The sequence below is a fragment of the Brassica napus genome, chromosome A4 (genome assembly GCF_020379485.1).
Source record: "Brassica napus cultivar Da-Ae chromosome A4, Da-Ae, whole genome shotgun sequence".
In the NCBI taxonomy this organism is placed as follows: domain Eukaryota; kingdom Viridiplantae; phylum Streptophyta; class Magnoliopsida; order Brassicales; family Brassicaceae; genus Brassica; species Brassica napus.
Window position 1 is genome coordinate 833806 of NC_063437.1, and position 18295 is coordinate 852100.

Here is an 18295-nt window from a genome sequence, read left to right on the forward strand (position 1 = left end):
GAGTCTGTTTTGGTCTTCTTCTTCATCATCTTCGTTCTAAACCCATGCATCACTGGTCCCTCTTATCATCATGAGTTTCCTTTTACCATCATTACCTTCAAAAGACTTCTTCATCTCTGTCTCCCTCTCTTACAAAACACAAGCTTATCTATCTCTATATAAAGCTTATCTTCCCAATGTGTGTTACTCAGATCATTTTGCGGAATAAGACGAGAAGAAGATGTGTCTGAGATCTTCAGAATCATTCCCAGACACACGCAAGATGACATCAGCTTCGCGCCACAACAAACGCAAACCTAAGACACAAACCCATCTCCGTGTCCTTAGTCTCACCAGGTTCAGTTTCAGACACATTGACTCTGTTTTAGCGTTCTGAACTATAACAGCCTCACTCTGTTTTTTTTCTTTTTCCTTTCTTTGGACGCAGGAGGAGAAGAATGCTGAGGGCAGAGAAGGAGATGGAGATGAGAAACATGAAGCTCTTTCTAGAGAATCAAAGCATTATACGAGAGAACGAAGCTCTAAAGAAGAAAGCACTTCTTCTCCACCAAGAAAACAATGCTCTCTTCTCTCTGCTTCATCCATAACTCTCCCCTGTTTCATCCTTCCCTTAAGTGATCTTCATGAAACATGTTTCTTTATTACTTTTTTTCTCTCGTCTTATCTACTAAAATAAAGAAACCTCAGGCTTTGGACCCAAGTTCCAGCCTAATTTCATATATGCACTAAGTATTAATATATATTATATATCCATGATCATCATGTTCTTTTAGCAATGTTCCAAATATTGGTAAGCGATAACTATATGTTTAGTAGAAAACTACCAACTAAGCAGATTATTCAGAGCCGGCTTACGAATTATTAATTTATTTTCTATATATTTTATATTTATATTAGATATTTTAGTTTTAAATTTAATTATAAAATTATTCTGAGGAACTATAGAAATTAGATGTACAGAAAAATAAAAATAAATTAGACAAATTTTTTTAGATCTGGATTAACATTGTTGTTTAATTTAATAGATTTAAATTAGTTTAGATTGATTCAAACAAATCTAAATTGTAATTAACTACGGTTTAAACCGATTTGAGTAAAAAAATCATTTCAGTTATTACCGATCTGCCAATAGACTGATTTTTAAAACATTGATAGAGCCAAACAAGCAGATACAAAAACAGAATCATCCCCATAACAGATAGTAAGTAAAAAAAAAAACAACCAGATTTATCACAAGAGCAACAGAACATAGCAACTACATGATCCATCTGTAAGTTTCTCATTAGCCAAAGAGAACTATAAACAGAACCAAGGTATATCTAATACCTTCCGATTAAAATGAAGTCATCATCATCAAGCACCTGAACATCTCTCTCCCCTACAAAATGCTCCCTTCCAATCTCCTCCACAAGTTTAACAAACTCAACCCTTTTCGACACAGGCAACGGCACATAAGGCAGCCTAAACACCGGCCTAGCAACTCCTAGCTGCGCCAAAGCCGTGTTCACACCAATAGGATTCGGTTCCTGGAACACCCAATCCACCAAAGGCAGAAGCTTTGCGTTCAACGCCGAGTCTCTACCTTCAAACATTAACTTCCTCACCAACCCTGGAACCAAGTTGCTAACCACCGATATAACTCCGGTCGCTCCATGATCCCATCTAGAGTCATGGCACTGATCATCATTCCCACTCCACACAACGATACCCTTCTCAGTATACTCTTCAACACGGTCATTACCCACACACTCCTTAACACCAGCCAAGTTAACATTCCCAGAGAGCTTAAAGATAACCTGTGGAGGTATGTCTTGATTCGTTCGACCAGGTACATTGTATATAATCGTCGGTCCCATGTGGAGAACGGTTTGAAAGTGAGCAGTCATGCCTTCAATAGATGTTTTGCCGTAGTAAGGGTTGATGTGGAGAGCAGCGTGCATCCCCACGGCGAACCCTTGCTCGGTGGCGTGGATGGCTTCTCTGGTGGAGTTGCTTCCGGTGTTCCCAATGACTTTGATCCTTGCGCCGAAGCAGTTCACGGTGTGGCCTATGAGCATTATGTGTTCGTCCCAGCTCATTAACTGGCCTTCCCCGGTTGTACCACCGACGATCACACCTTCAGCGCCTTTGATTATCTGTGTGTTGACTAGCTCGTCGTATGCTTCGAGGTCGAATCTTCCGTCGGGGAGGTACGGTGTTTTGATGGCTGTGATCACTTTGAGGGACCTTATGTCTTCTGTGTTCGTCCTGCAAACACGCAAAAGGAAGAGAGACATCAATGAAAACACTAGTGGGCATTAGAAAGAAACTGAAGCTAAACCGACCTGTTTTTGTCCTCGAGACTGCGCATTGGGAGATGGAAGTTAGGTACTACAGCTGCTTTTGGAGAGACCCATTTCAGATTCCTTCTGCGCGATGAGAAGATAAAAGCAGAGCGTGTTAACGATTATGACAAGACAGAGACTAGAGTAGTAATGATGTCCGGTAATAAACTGGCATTACTCAGAGATCATCATAAGACCATGTCTCGTAAACACTAACTAATCTAAACATCTAAAGCAGAGCATATAACGATTTAACACAAGACAAGAGCCTCGAGTAATGATGATGTCCGGTAATAAAGACTCGCATGACTCAGGGATCATGTTCAGAAACAAATTACTACTCTAAAACAACTAAATCGCAAATCAGTTGTTGTGGGAATGGATAGAAGAGAGTGGTGAAACCTCTTGTAGCCCTCGAGTTGATGTGAGCGAGGGAAATGGAGGGCAGAGTCGATGGAGATCAAGCCGTAACCTTTCAAAGCTGCCATCTTTCAATCGGAAGATCAGCTGGAGGCGGTGATGTTAATAGTGGGCACAGTGTAGATGAGAACGTTGCAGCGACGGCGAAATAGATTGAGCTCAGGCGTTAGAGCATGCTGAAGAAGCCTGAAACTGATGTTAGAAGAAATAAAGACAAGGAGTGTGTCTACTTTAGGGTTTTGACTTTTCTTGTCTTGATGACTATTTGCCACGTAGAGTATCTAATCGTTTATATAGTGACGTTGACCGTGTTACCCCCAACTACATGCGGACAAATACGGAGTAGTTTGCAGGTGTGTTGGGCTGGGCCTTAGAGAACTTAAGCCCAACAAGTCCATTAGGCGAGTTTATATATTTGAACCGATGAATAAAAAGACAACTCTATAGGCAAAGCATTTAACATCACAATCCAAACTGAAAAGATTGAAAAGCCAAAAAAAAAATCAGCACCATTGTAGTAGAACCGGACCAACCGATAAGCCCAGCATGTCGGAAAGAGCAACCTGAACCTCACTAGAGCCGTGTTCGCAGCTAATCAAGCTAGCCAAAAGCGGAAACAGAGACTTCATGTTCTTCTCAAATGACACCTCTTCCAATGTACACATTGCTTGAAGTGTTGCAACTATAAGAGGAGCTCTTGCTGCTAACTCCCTTCGTTTTCCGGATCCCAGAGGTATCCTCCATCGGTACTCGCTGCCTCGTGATGACTCTGATGGTTGTTTTTTAGCAGAAGAGGAAGTCTCGATGTAGAAGTTGAGAACTTCTTGACAGGTTTTGACTAGGAGTGACTCTATTTCCTCTGCTTCTTCCCCTGTTTCTTTGTTTTCGTCTGTGACGAGATTCTGTAAGAAAGTGAGGCAGATTTGGTAAGACTCGTTTTCGAGACGAAGTAGTGGAGGATCTTGCATTTGTGTCATGGGTCCTAGCTCTTGTAGTCTTGAACGCAGTATCGAGTTGCTGTTTACGCTGTGAGCGTGTAACGCTACACCGTGTAATGCGTCGAAGAGAACTAATGTGTTTTTCGCTGAGAGCTGAGGTCTGTACATGTTGTAAATCTCCATCACAGCCTGAAAAAAAAAGAAACATTATAAACAACACAAACATTACAACTGTAACATGCCGAAAAGGTATGAACAGAAACTGACCTGAATCAACAAAAGCTGAACAGCGGCACGGCACTTAGCATCAGAGATAGCGGCGTAAAGACGGACCGGTGTTGACTGACTCTCTTCATTACCATCCGAGCCAAGAGGAGCAACAGACTCAGCATTTCTCTGGCTTCTCTCCACATACTCTTCGCTGAGGAAATAAGAAAAGTCTGGGCAAGTCGTCTTCGCCGATTCCTTTAAAGACGACACTACTTCTAACCATTTCTCTTCAGAAAACAAGACACCAGCGTCGCTCATAAGACGAACAAACGCAGCGATACCAATCCCAGCAAGACTCTGGTGAGGTCTCTTTATGAAGCTCACAAGAAGCATTAGTACTTTCTTTAGTAGTGGATTGACTGTAGTGTAGAATTTGACAAAGAGATCCACTACGAGCTGTAGTGCTAATGTGCAGGTCTCGTATAGCCAAGCATCATGGTCTAGCTCGTCCACTTCACCATAGCTTCCTTGATCTGGAGATTCGTCTCCGCCAGTTGGATCAATACCATGCCGTACGTAGTCAAATATAGGAAACAACACAGATTCGAATACTTTTTCCCATAGTGGCAGAGAAAACAAGTGACCATGGTTGCGTAAGGTATCGAACAGAATCTGTAAAGCACTTTTCCTGATTTCTGGTCTTGGATCGAAACTAAGCTCTGACAAGCCTGCAAACACATAAATAAGAATCTTCAACTTAGATAACACATGTGAAAAGGTAGCCAAATGTAGAGACTATTCAGTTTGATGTTATACCTGCTAGTAAGGGAAACCAGAAGTATAGCTGATTATTGCTGTTTCCAATCTCTCCGTTCTCTAGCTTCCCGCTTTTTCCTGTGTGGAGAGATGACTGAGGAGTCTTTCCAGAAGTTTCCTTGTCTTTGTTCGTTGAAGGTGATTTAAGATCTCCTTCTGCAAGCTTTGTTGCACAATACCGGAGGAAAGCTATGGACCTGAGACTGATATCCTTGCTAAATCTGTTATTGGTGAATGCAACAAGGCAGTTTACGCAATCTGTAAACGTGGTGGTTTCTGTCTCAGTAATGTAGGGGAAATATTCTCGAATAATCTTCTCGATAATCTCAAAGGATAGGAAAACAATATTTTTGTGGTCATCATATGCTGCTGTGGTAAAAACCTGCAAAAGAAGAAAACTCATTATGCGATTCCATAAGTAAACCAAAACTTTTTAACTAAATGTGGTTACCAGAGAGATAGACCTACCATGAACATGCTTTTCCATCCCGACTTAACATTATTTACACGCGACAATACCATCTGAGACACACATCGGATGATAAGTTCTCTGATCTCAACATCATTACTTCTACGCATGACAATGACAAAAGGTGTCATAAACTCGTTCTGGAAGTTGTAATTAGCCAACTCCTCCCGTTCCAAGAATTTCATTGACAACTGGCGCAAAGAGTCCATCGCAAAAATTGCAATAGAAAGATTCTCTGAGCATCCAATGGTCACAAAGAAACCCGATAGCACTTGCCAGATGCTTGACCAAACAAGCCTTATGCGGTTCATATTATAATGCCTGTCGCCAATACCAACAGAAGATGTTCAGACTATATGCTTAAAAATGCTAAGAGCAGTGTACATCTTTTATGTGTAGTATATGAAAGAAAGGAAGGAAGTAGGCGATTCTTACGCTATCTCAACAATCTTTGTGAGGCTAAAAACGCGTGGATTAGAAGGAGACCGCAACTCGTCGATAGAAACTTTGCAGAGAGCTTTAACAAAGTCTATTATAGCTTCACTATTCAGATTCTGACTCTGTGCGAATATTAGATTCATTTCACCAACCTGCTCCAACAAGTTCAAATTAGAGACTATACTGCTCATCTGGTCTTGTCTCACGTTTCTAGAACCTTTTCCACCAAAACTCATGCTGTCATATGAACCCCTCAAGACACCTGTAGCTGCATATTGACTTCTCCCGGGACCTTTCTTTTTCAGAACAGGAAGCACATTTAGCTTGGGTTGCTTTGATTTCTCTGACTCATTTTGCTTGGAAGCAAAAAAAGCAGCATCTGGAGGAGCACCTTCTCCCAAGAGATGTAGTTGCTCAAAACGGGAAACACAAGTTAGTATATGCTCCCAGGCATCTTGCAAATAGTTGCCCTCTTCATCAGCAAGTTTGAGAATCGCCTGGAAAACAACCAATATTAATTGGGATCCAAACAAATTTTACAAGAACAAGGCGACGGTGAGAGCAGGAAGGAGACATCATCGACATGAAAGTAACACAAGGAATAGACAGAGAACAAGGTACGATGGGGAAAGATATCCGAGACACATAACATGTTTTACAGTACAGCTAGGCAGGGGGACTATAACAAGCAACAATAACATAAAACTTAACTAACTAGGATACCAACCTTAATGGCCTCGATATTCTTTTGCTTGATATCCGCTGGGGAGTGAAGTGAAGTGAACTTCGCTAGTGAAGTCACAAAAGCATCTCTATGAGTCTTCATTGACATCAACGAAGTAGCATGGATTGCATGGTGGAAGCCTTCCAGACATAAGTGGATAACTACCAAATCATCACTCTGGTCTAGCGGCACACTGAATGCAGCAAGCATAGGAGCCCAACAAGCCTCAATCATGAATCTGAGAATAACCACATCTGTTGCAGCATAGTAGGTTGACCTGCAAACTCAAATTAAATTACCGCATCAGATCAAAGATGCCTAAAAGATGGAAACAATTTCAGGAGTGTAGCTCCGAGCAGAAATGGATACAATATGTTACAAAGACATGGTTTACGAAGAAAAGATTGTTAACAACTTCCAATGCAAGAATCGAGTGAGTGTTCTTACTCTGATTTGCGAGCTTTTTCCTTAAACTGTTCTTGCATATGCTTCATTAGATCATCGCTTGTTTCCACATATGAATCTCCCCCCTGCTTACGGATCACTATGTTTAATATACCATCCAAACCCAGCATTCTGTTTGAGCTTGTGGATTGTTTCTGTTGCAAATTTAAATCATCTTCTTTCATCTTTATCTCTTTCTTTGTTATCCGTTCATACAGCGATCTCATGTAGTCCGCAGGTAAATCTTTTCCGTCGTCTATTCCCCGATTGTTTCTAATAAAGTCATCGGCAGACATCTATATGTTCCAAAAGAAAAAAAAATGTAGAAAGAACCTCATCAATATTCCATCTCAAACTTCCAGAATAATTGAGTTTATCATATAAAATGAATGAGACAAACCTTGTTCTTCACCATGGGATTGTGGGCATCGGTATTGAGCATGATAACAGAATATGCAAGAACATAAGCGGTGTCTGCGCTAGTAAACACCTTGGGATTACACTTGCAGTAACGTTCAGCAAACTTTTCCATAATTCGGTCAATCTTTTGTGCTTCTCCTGGCAGCCTAAAACCTTCCAGAAAGGTTCTTATTGCCTCATCAAATTCCATGTCTTGGAAATCAAAAGAATCCACATACGCATGCATCACCTTGAGATGTAACTCTTCTCTTTCCCCGAGATAATCGCCTATCAAAGATTTGTTTAACCCTGACGCATCTTTGAGAAAGGCTGCTATTTCTTCAGGAGACTCACCCACCTTACCCGCATTGATGAGAAACTCAATGCCTTTTGTTGGCTTCCGATTAAAAAGAGAAATACCTTCCTGGGACAAACATTTAAATTAGTATTAACGACCACATAACAATTATAGGATGTCACTCTTCTGAACTATCTGCCAAATACCCAAACATTTTATTTACGTACTTACCTGAAGTTCGAGCTTGTAAGCCCGGCGCTGCTCGATAGCCAGAGCATCAGATGTACCTCCTGGAGATTCAGAATAGGTATCTGATCCTTCAGCAGACTCGTCAGCATTTCCATTTGCCAACTGGGGACTTCCGGGTCCCAGTTCGATCTCAAATGCTTCAGATTTATTCAGCGAATTAGAAACTGGCAGGCGCAACTGCTTGTTCAACCATTCTCCCATTGATTTCAATATGGCTACTAAGCATTTCATGGCTTCAAGTTTCATAGCTGCCTCCTGTGGTGGCAACAGCGTTGAAGATGTAGCAGTAGGAGCCCCTTGAGCCGTTTTAAGCAGACCATTGACCATCCTAAACATGATCATACAGAGGAAACATAAATTACTCAAAGAACTTTCACCTCACTAAAACAAAAACTATGAAAAGCAAAGCATCAAGGAACATAACATACCTCTCAAAAATATTTGATGAACTGACATCACAGTCGTAGTTCAAGAATATATCAACCAGTATTTGTGAATCCAAGCAAAGCTTGTCAAGAAACCGAAGAACAATCATCTTCTGTTGAAAATTTGGTTGAGCAACATTTTCCACGACTCTAAGAACAATCATTGGGAAAAAAACTCCGATTTCCGCTTTGAGTCCAGCTCGAAATCTCGCAACAAGACTGATGAAAATAGAGCAAGAAAGCTGGAAGATAATCATAAGAGTAGAAGCGCTGTTCTTCAACAACGACAAACACAAGTACTGTTTGATAGCACCTAAGAACCTGAACAACAGAGATAACAATTGATCAGTAAGATTAAATCTCAATTTGCTCAAAACATTACATTTTAGTTAAAAGAAGATACCTTTCGCTCGTCCTAAAGATCTCTCCAGCATTTTCCAACAAGATCTTCAATAACTCAAGAGCAAGAATCTTCCCTCTCATCGACTGCGGATCTGTGGAAGACTCCTTTGGAGCCGTCTTCATGGAGAGCTTACACAAAGCTCTAAACACCAAGAATGCATCTCTCCGCAGCTTATTCTCAATCTGAACCTCTAAATCATCATCCTTCTCAGCTTCAACATCTGCAAGCTCCCCTTTCCTTCCTTCTAAAGCCGACTTATACATGCTAATCTCCCAATACTTAGCGTCCAACATATCCTTATCAGTAGAGTCCAACAAATCCGTCGGATTCGTAGTCTCCACCGTGGTACTACTCCCCAGTCCCGCATCTTGCCCCACCGATCCCACCATCGTCGGATTCAACACGCCGTCGATATCCTGCATGATCTTGGTGATGAAGCCCTGAACAAACTGCGTCATCGTCCCATCCGCATCCGATTTCTCAACCGGCTGCATAAGCTCAGCCACCACGATCGGCTGAATGGGGGCGGTTGAAGAATCCGCCTCCATTCTCCGAAACACAATCACTAGAATCTGGATCAGGGAAGCCTTAGCCGTCGTCTGATTCACCACGTTTTTGCTTCCCAAGTAAACGTCGTAGCACGTGCGCACGATCAGAAGCAAACAGTCCCCGTGGATCCTCAGCGAGATGGAGTTGATCGCTGATAACAGAGTCTTAAGCACAGGCAATTCAATCGCTTCGTCTCCCAGATCATGGCACTTACAAACGGACTCGATCAGTTTAAACAAGAGGACGGACTCAGCTCCGCCCGATGGATCCGATTCGCCGCGAATGTAGCCGTGCGCGATGAGTTTCTGAATGCAATCGATAGCAGGCTCGACGATCTTCACCAGGCCGGTGCCGCAGGCGTTGATCAGAGGGCTGAAGATGAGCTCGGAGTCGGCGAGCGAGTACTCGACGGAGCCGCCGTCGTTGAGCGGACCGGGAACGGAGGAGGAATCGGGATCGGGTTTCTGCGGCGAGTTTAGGCGCTCGATGACGGATTTGCACTCGGCGGCGAGCTTGGAGTGTTTACGCCACGAAGCGTTCTTGACGATCTTCTCTAGAGCTGGCGTTACGACTCGACTCAATCGGGAATCGACTTCCGAGGAAGCCATTCCCAAGTTTTCACGGCGAGCTCAGCGACTCAACCTTACAACAACAGATCTGAAGCCACGGCCTCGAAACCGAGTTGACTCGGAGATATAACGACCGATCACTGGGACGAGTTGGCTCAGTGAGTCTGACTCAAAGCGCGCAGGGTACAGAGCACAGATGTGGGATGTGAACGGAAACGTTCAGATCGCGTCGTAGTTTGATTTTTCTGCCATCGAAATGGAAACAAAAAAAAATCGCAATTGCATGACCGATTTACCCTTCAGTTGACACTGGATTGTGAAGGGGCGAATTGTAATTTTGGGGAAACTCAGACACCATTTTGGACATTTTACAGCCCGGCGTTTCTAAGCTGTTGACCGCCGAGAAATTCGTAACCGGTTCCCGGTCTGGGGTACTTAGTTAAACCCAAAATTAAATTTAAATTAATTAATAATCTTGGACATATTAGAGTGAATGAAACCACGTTTTTTTTTCTTTTTAACGGAACTTAATCAAGCTGATTAGACCATAATTAGCTCCCCTAGTTACGTGTCACTTTCCAGAAAAATCACAAGATGCATACAAAAGCAAAAGATGATCATTTCATTTCACAATAATCAAAACTGGGATAGTAAACAGCTAACAAATCTTGGTTAAATAAGCTTACAATAATGTTTATATATGCGGAGAAACAATCTTGTCTAACTTTACGTAACCATACAACACAAGATGGCCTAGCGGTTCTTTGAAATGCTCAAAGTCGACCGCAAAAGTTGCAAGTTCCATACTTATATTTTGTCGACACGGTGATGCAATACTTTACCAAATAATTTTTTTTGGGTTTCTTTGATATAGGTTTTTTCAGGGTGAAATTAGTCACTATTAAAAATTTACCCACAACAGTTTCTTACAACTTAACTGATCTAGACTTAGACTTTGGTTCAAATGGTCTACATAGTAGACCATAACAGATGATTGATCCACTGTAACAAATTATCAATCCACTTTATAGTATTATCCCTTTCTTATTAATGGAGGAACATTTTGAAAAAATAACCTTTAAAATGTAAGTTATTTACATGAGTGCCATGCTGATGTGGCAGCACCATATTCACTTTCAGCCCATATATAGAATTATCTTTGCTCCCCTAGAGAAATTACATCACATGCCATTGTCATTGGAAACTAATATTTGTCATAATATATCATGTTCTCATAAACATTACCATTTCTTAACCGTAGCTTTTACCTTACGTGGAAGTGAAATTATTTATATTATTGACACTTACGTCGTGTTATAATATGATCGAACACCATCTTCTCCTACGTTCTGGCCTCATTTTATTATTCAAGATGTTGTGAATGTAACATTAGTTTTCTTTTTACATCACTGATTCGTTTATATCATTGATCAGAGTTCTTTTACGCTGTAGTATTTTACAAAACTTTATCTATGTTTGGGATGATTATCAAATATTTTTTTTAAAAATATTTTAAATGATGCATACTAATCTTCTCGCCTCCAACTATTCAATATTATAAACAAATTTTATAAAAGCGTATTATTATTCTAAATCTCCTTCCAGTTTGCAAATAAGAATGTTTCTTAGGATTAATACAGGTATTAAACTATTTTTATAAAATTATTTTGAATGATGCATACTAATCTTATCGCCTCCAATTCAATATTATAAACAAATTTTATAAAAAAGTATTATTATTCTAAAACGTCTCCTTCCAGTATGTTTTTTCTTTCAGACAGATGCTATGTAGATGTTCCAATTTCAAACAATTTGTTTCGATCGTATAAACCATATATGGTAATTGCATTTGGTGTTCATTCCTAGATTGGAGACGAGTTATTGTGCGTCGATTAATGTTCGAAATTTTGTTTAAATACTATACTAATTCTTCTGCCGTGTGAATATCAAGGTAGATATATGTCATTTAGTGAACGTATATTTCACAGTATCAGTTTATGGAAAATGCTTATAATTAGGATGTTATTGATTGATTGATTTACGGTAAATTGCGTAGCTTACAAAAAAATTCATTTAGGGCTGATACAAATATAGACACTATATAAGTCGCATGCCTCTCTTTCATTTTACTCATTCCATTACATAACAACAGTTCGGCTTCATACTAATCTTCTAAATACTTTTAATAGCTGCCCTTAATCACATCTCTGAGTTGAAGCCGTTCACGTCCATGTGGAAGGTTCAGGTCAAAATCATCCGTCTTTGAGTGCTGCGTGAAAATTCCAGAAGCAATATTCTGATGAGTCTATATAAAAACTTTAATTTTCGAGATTGGTATAGAGAGGGAAAATTATATAAAGCATGGCTATTTCAAAGTTCTAAATATTATCACAAAGCTTGCAATGATAGATGAGTTCGATGCCACTCAATCTTCAATTGTGAAACTGCTTTCTATATGTTGCAAATCAAATGTGTATTTTTTTTTTCACGCAGCGATATTTGTTTTTTTTTTATAATTTTACTGTTACTTATCTTCTTTTTGTCTATTATCTATTTTACATTAATTTTTTCTTCTTTAGTATCTAATTTTTTGCATGTTTAATATGAAGGGTCTCTAATGTCAAATTGTGGTTCATCCAAGCATTCTGAGTCTAATGATCTGACACCAGCCAAGCTCAGTAGAACACGAATCTTAATTTGGAAGAGGCTTTTGATCAGAACTTTGTTACAATATCTGCGTGTACTATAAAGGTGAAGATGGAGAAGATTGAAAAAAGTGGCTAGAGCGAGACGAGCATGTTAAAGCACCACAGAGTAAAGGCTTATGTTTGCATTAGTACTATGAGGATTTGGATTTGGTTTTCAGTTTTTGGATTTGCGTTTGTTATTCTGTTTTTGTTTTAAGTTTTCTTTAAGTTTGTTGTTCGAGATTTCCGTTTGTAATATTGTCTCCGTTATTTATACTATTATCACAAAGCTTGCAATGATAGATGAGTTCGATGCCACTCAATCTTCAATTGTGAAACTGCTTTCTATATGTTGCAAATCAAATGTGTATTTTTTTTTTTCACGCAGCGATATTTGTTTTTTTTTTTATAATTTTACTGTTACTTATCTTCTTTTTGTCTATTATCTATTTTACATTAATTTTTTCTTCTTTAGTATCTAATTTTTTGCATGTTTAATATGAAGGGTCTCTAATGTCAAATTGTGGTTCATCCAAGCATTCTGAGTCTAATGATCTGACACCAGCCAAGCTCAGTAGAACACGAATCTTAATTTGGAAGAGGCTTTTGATCAGAACTTTGTTACAATATCTGCGTGTACTATAAAGGTGAAGATGGAGAAGATTGAAAAAAGTGGCTAGAGCGAGACGAGCATGTTAAAGCACCACAGAGTAAAGGCTTATGTTTGCATTAGTACTATGAGGTTTTGGATTTGGTTTTCAGTTTTTGGATTTGCGTTTGTTATTCTGTTTTTGTTTTAAGTTTTCTTTAAGTTTGTTGTTCGAGATTTCCGTTTGTAATATTGTCTCCGTTATTTATACTACATGCAAACCACCCCGTTCCTATAATTTGGATCAATCATAGCTTTATTCTTATTTATCTAGCTAAGAACTTAAATATGAAGCTTGAGTGTCTTTACCTGTGCGGAAGGATGAAGTTCGTTTGATCTTTCTCACGGAATAGTTAAGTTTTGTCAAATATATAAATAAATACTTAAATGTTTTTTAAAAAAATTAAAAAAATAGTTTCAAACATAATTTTCGATTTTTAAAAAAGTAAATTTGAAAGAAAAACTAAAAAAATTAAAAAAAAAATCGAAAAAAATATTTATAGAAAAAAGTTCAAATTTAAAAAAGTATAATTCGAAAACATAAAAAATAATAATAAATAATGAAGAAGGTATTTTTGAAAATGACCATTTATGGTGATAAATATGAAAAATGGTACCATGAAAGTGGTAAACATGAAATTTTCCCTTTAAAAATATACACAAAATATAAAATATAATATATTATATTTATAATCAACATTACAAACTCACCTGCGCATAGCATCTGTAGCACCAAAAATATGCATTATTCTCTTCATTTTATTGTAAGTGTCGTTTGAAAATTTCGCACAAAGATTAAAAAATGATTTTTTTTGTTTTACCCATATTTAATACATTATTTTGCTTAATTTTATTAATTGATATGCTAAAGATAAAGACAAAGATTGGAAAAAAAATTAATATTTGTCCTGAAAAAATAAAACGACATTATAATGAAACAAAATTTAAAATCTAAAATGACATTTAATATGAAAGAAAAGGAGTAAACGATATTATATATTAGCACCAAAAGTATACAATATAACAATATTATGCAATATTTATATTTAGAAAAAAATCCATTAAGATACATCAACTAAATTTTGTTACGCCTTTTAATACCCAAATTGTTTTTGCTACCCACTTTAATACTTCAATTAATTATTTTGCTCACAATACACAAACTTTTAAAATTTTGCACCCTTTTAATACCCAAACGTTTTTTTATTTTAATTCAAAATACCAATAAGTTTTAAACAAAATTTTAAAAAATCTTCAAAACTAAAAAAGATATAAAAAGTCTTATTTTATTTTAAGATTCAGGAAAGAATGTAAATAAACTATGGAGAAATTTTTTCATAAAAATTAAAATTTAATTTTGAAGAATTCTTTTTTTTTTTCAGAAACAAACTAGATTCATTATTTAATATTTAAAACTTTTCTTACAAGATATAAGATTATATACAGTTTAATTTTATTTCTCAAGCTTAAAATAAAATTAGAATTTTCTGAGATTTGTTGGGTTTAGTGAATTTTAGAGATTTTTAAAATTTTATTTGAAACTTATTAGCATTTTTTATTAAAATAAATAAAGTTTTGATATTAAAATAGGTATTAAATTAAAGTTTGGGGATTAACATTAACATTTTAATGTTTGTGATTAAAATAAACAAAATAATAAGTTGTGTATTAAACTGGATAAATAAAAAGTTTGAGTATTAAAAAACTTAACTATGAATATTTCAATGGAATTGTCTCTTATAGTTATCAAGTTACTAACTATATGTAATGTAAATTATTTTAAATTTACTATGATCTCACCCTGCGCAAGGCGCGGGTCTTATCCTAGTTCAGAAAGTATTTCAAAATCAAATACGCTTTCGGACCAGTACACTCTATATTATTAAATGAGTTTTTTCTTGGGACCAAAGGGATAAAAAAAAGGGAAATCCTCACAAACTCATACAAAAAATATAAGTTTGTTAGACCCAATATTTGGACCTCTATTTATAAGTTTCAATACATACTATAATATTAAGGTTTTTCAATTTTCATCATCATAAATAAATTTTAATATATAATATATAATGATGAAATATATTTATATTGTATAAAATTTGTTTAAAATATCAAAATAATACTAAATCAACTAACTATTTCTTATAGATTTCTAATAAACTAGTATTAAACAGTGTAACAAAATTTTGAATCTACTTAGGGGGGGGGGGGGGGGGGGGGGGGGGGGGAATGAGACATGAATTTTAATGGAATTTGATGATTTCAATAGTTGAGACGATTTTACAAGTTAGCTAGATTTGACAAATTTTATCCAATATTCTTACATAGATTTTCATTACTTGTGTATAGAATTCTATTGATTGTTATTAACTTTTAAGGTAAGAAATTAATGGTAAAATATGAGAAAAGAAAAAAGAATCATTTCAATTATTAAAAAGACAAAATGTCATTGTACCTTTTAATATATAGATATATAAATAAAAGTTATTTTTTTTATAATTTTAAAATATATGGTTTTAAAATTGAAATTTTTATATAAAAGCTTTCGATTTTTTTTTTCAAATTGTTTTTTTTTAATTCTTTTTGAATTTTGAAAAATACTTTTTAAAACTATTTTAATTTTTTTTTACTTTTATTAAATTTTTAATATTTGTTTTCTACTTTTATGTTAAAGTTGTGATTTGTATTATTTCATTGTTCAATTTTGTGTGTTTTTGTATGCGAGTGTATTTTATTGCATAGATTTCAAAAATCTTATGGGTATAGATGATATTCTCAAAGTTTAGTCTAATGAGTAAAAGTAAATAGAATTTACATCCCAATAACAATAGATTTTGAGTGGAATTTAAAAGTCATCATTCAAATAACAATGAATTTTAATTAAATTTTAAAAATTCATAAACCAATGACAATGAACTCTCAAAATTTAAGAGTAGATACTTCTCCAAGAACTCCGCTAGCTGCAGGACTCGGGTCTCGCCCGTCATATGCGTGGAGGAGCATACACGCGGCCCAGAAGCTTATCAAACAGGGGGCTCGAGTTTTGATAGGTAATGGAGAAGATACGGATGTTTGGCAGGAGATGTGGATTGGCCAGAAACCAGCAAGACCAGTCCAAGCAACAACGTGGAACAGAGATGTCTTATGTCTTCGCCGGTTTCAGAGGTTGAAGGTCAGTAATCTGCTGTGTAATGATGGAAAGGAGTGGAACTGTGAGGCTCTCCGTAATGTCTTCCCTGAGGCAGAATGTCAAGAGATAATGAAAGTAAGAACGTGCGGAGGTCGAAGTAAAGATGTCTTTGTTTGGGATTACAACAAGACTGGACATTACACAGTAAAATCTGGCTATTGGGTGCAAGTAAATGTCATGAACACCCATCTTTTGAAAGAGGAAGATCAACCAAGCCTGGACTGTTTATTTCGGATAGCATGGAAGGCAGAAACAAGCCCCAAGATACATCACTTCCTATGGAGATGCATCAGCAATGCCATGCCGGTGGCAGAGAATATGGTCCGAAAACATATTTCCAAGGAAGCGGGATGTCATCGTTGTGGGGGGGGACAACGAGAGCGCAAATCACGTCTTGTTTCAGTGTCCCTTTGCTAGACTGATATGGGCTCTTTCCTCCCTTCCAGCACCTCCAGGAGGAGTAATGAACAACTCCTTATACTCAAACCTCTATCATGTGCTCAACTTGAGGCATGAGTACCCGCGTGATGAGCTGCAGAGTGATATAGTTCCATGGTTGCTATGGCGTCTATGGAAATGCCGAAATGAGTTTCTATTTAAGGGGAGAGAATATGAGGCAAGGAGTGTGTTGAGAAAAGGGCAGGAGGATGTGGAAGAATGGAGGGAGAGGAAAAAGGAAGAAGCAAGTGAGGCAGAGAGAGTAGGGGCGAGAATACCCACAACCGCAAACCAACGTTGTGTTTGGAAACCTCCACCCGCCAACTGGCTGAAATGCAACAGCGATGGAGCATGGAACCACAATAGAGATAACAGTGGGTTGGGGTGGGTCTTAAGAGATGAAAAGGGCAGTGTGTTGTGGGCTGGGGCAAAAGCGGTGAAAAGAGCAGTCTCCACCATCGTCACAGAAGCGGAAGCACTTAAATGGGCAGTACAGAACATAGTTTCTCTTGGCTACAAGTATGTCATTTTTGAATCTGATTCCCAAACTTTAGTGAGGATGATAAATGGCCAAGAGGAAGTGTGGCCGTTACTGCAGCCTATAGTGGAGGAGACTCGCAGATTATTGTCACAAGTTCAGTTCTTTCAGGTGTGTTTTTACCCAAGAGGAGGGAATAAGGTTGCAGACAGGATAGCAAAGGAGACTTACACTTTTGTGTCTATTGTCCCTAGGTTATATTCTGTTGTGCCTATCTGGTTGAAATTTCAGGTTATGTCTGATAAAACAATGTATGAAAACAGTGGAGGTGAATGAAAGTTGAAGTTTGAGTCAAAAAAAAATAAAATAAAATAACTCCTTTTGAATTCTTCTACCAATAACCCCTCCCTAGTCTTAAAAACAAAGAGAATTTACATCCCAATAACAATAGATTTTGAGTAAAATTTGAAAGTCATCATTCAAATAACAATGAATTTTAATTAAATTTTAAAAATCCATAAATCAATGACTCGATGAACTCTCAAAATTTAATAACTTCTTTTGAATTCTTCTACCAATAAACCTGATATATGGTGTTTTATACATCTTGTATATATGCTTTTAAATTGGTTTTCAAGTCTTTATCGAGTCTTCCTAGTCCTTTTGGAGTCATTACAGGTCTGGAGTTGCATTGGATGGGAGATGGATCAGCTGAAACAAAAGAGGCAGAAAACAGTGCAATTTGGTGATTTTCACGCAGAACAGTCTTGATGACTGTTCCAGATAGCGGAGCAACCCGAGTGACTGTTCCGAGTGAGTGTTCCAGCGGCAGAGATTTTTAAGGAAACTACAATCATTACGGGATTTGTCCTAATTATCCATATTTTCTCTCCCAGCCGCCTGTGGCTTTGATATATCATATTTTCTGTTTCTCTTTATCATTCTACGCTATTCTAGACAGAAGAAAACCATTGGAGACTTTTGTGCTTTTGGATTGTAAAGGAAGAAGGCTCCATCTCTCTCACCATAGAGAAGATTATCCTGAACCCTCTTCTATCTCTTTTATTACATGAAGTCTTATTCAGAATTGATCTCTGTGTTTCTCTGTTCATGGCTGAGTAGTCAACTTGCTTAGTCTAGGGTGTTCGGGTGTTAGGTCCGTGAGTTAACATAGATAAGTG

The 18295-nt window shown here is 37.5% G+C and overlaps 3 protein-coding genes across 3 annotated transcripts; 1 reads left to right on the forward strand and 2 right to left on the reverse strand.

Annotated features, from left to right (window-relative positions):
• The first annotated feature begins 6 nt into the window (after positions 1 to 6).
• LOC106449079 (protein LITTLE ZIPPER 2) lies at positions 7 to 717 on the forward strand. The gene is made up of 2 exons (XM_013890888.3): positions 7 to 336; positions 428 to 717. The coding sequence occupies exons 1-2, from the start codon at positions 221 to 223 to the stop codon at positions 585 to 587; spliced, it is 276 nt and encodes a 91-aa protein (XP_013746342.1). The 5' UTR covers positions 7 to 220; the 3' UTR covers positions 588 to 717.
• A 417-nt stretch (positions 718 to 1134) lies between these two features.
• Positions 1135 to 3002, reverse strand: LOC106445044 (4-hydroxy-tetrahydrodipicolinate synthase 1, chloroplastic). The gene is made up of 3 exons (XM_013886526.2): positions 2727 to 3002; positions 2325 to 2408; positions 1135 to 2247 (listed from the first exon to the last, which is right to left on the reverse strand). Exons 1-3 carry the CDS (start codon positions 2810 to 2812, stop codon positions 1320 to 1322), a joined length of 1098 nt encoding a protein of 365 aa, XP_013741980.1. The 5' UTR covers positions 2813 to 3002; the 3' UTR covers positions 1135 to 1319.
• Positions 3003 to 3168: 166 nt separating this feature from the next.
• Positions 3169 to 9915, reverse strand: LOC106445043 (brefeldin A-inhibited guanine nucleotide-exchange protein 2). Its single transcript, XM_013886524.3, has 11 exons — positions 8558 to 9915; positions 8158 to 8475; positions 7712 to 8057; positions 7184 to 7606; positions 6787 to 7079; positions 6343 to 6616; positions 5613 to 6112; positions 5177 to 5498; positions 4709 to 5090; positions 3950 to 4620; positions 3169 to 3871 (listed from the first exon to the last, which is right to left on the reverse strand). The coding sequence occupies exons 1-11, from the start codon at positions 9712 to 9714 to the stop codon at positions 3248 to 3250; spliced, it is 5310 nt and encodes a 1769-aa protein (XP_013741978.2). The 5' UTR covers positions 9715 to 9915; the 3' UTR covers positions 3169 to 3247.
• Positions 9916 to 18295: the final 8380 nt, after the last annotated feature.

Coding starts and splice junctions, on each gene's coding strand:
- LOC106445044 (XM_013886526.2), bottom strand. CDS start 2,812: ATGGCAGCTTTGAAAGGTTACGGCTTGATCTCCATCGACTCTGCCCTC. Junction 2,409..2,726: donor CAACTCGAGGGCTACAAGAG/GTTTCACCACTC, acceptor CTCATCGCGCAG/AAGGAATCTGAAATGGGTCT. Junction 2,248..2,324: donor AGTCTCGAGGACAAAAACAG/GTCGGTTTAGCT, acceptor GCGTGTTTGCAG/GACGAACACAGAAGACATAA.
- LOC106449079 (XM_013890888.3), top strand. CDS start 221: ATGTGTCTGAGATCTTCAGAATCATTCCCAGACACACGCAAGATGACA. Junction 337..427: donor CGTGTCCTTAGTCTCACCAG/GTTCAGTTTCAG, acceptor CTTTGGACGCAG/GAGGAGAAGAATGCTGAGGG.
- LOC106445043 (XM_013886524.3), bottom strand. CDS start 9,714: ATGGCTTCCTCGGAAGTCGATTCCCGATTGAGTCGAGTCGTAACGCCA. Junction 8,058..8,157: donor TCATCAAATATTTTTGAGAG/GTATGTTATGTT, acceptor GATCATGTTTAG/GATGGTCAATGGTCTGCTTA. Junction 6,113..6,342: donor AGAATATCGAGGCCATTAAG/GTTGGTATCCTA, acceptor GTTGTTTTCCAG/GCGATTCTCAAACTTGCTGA.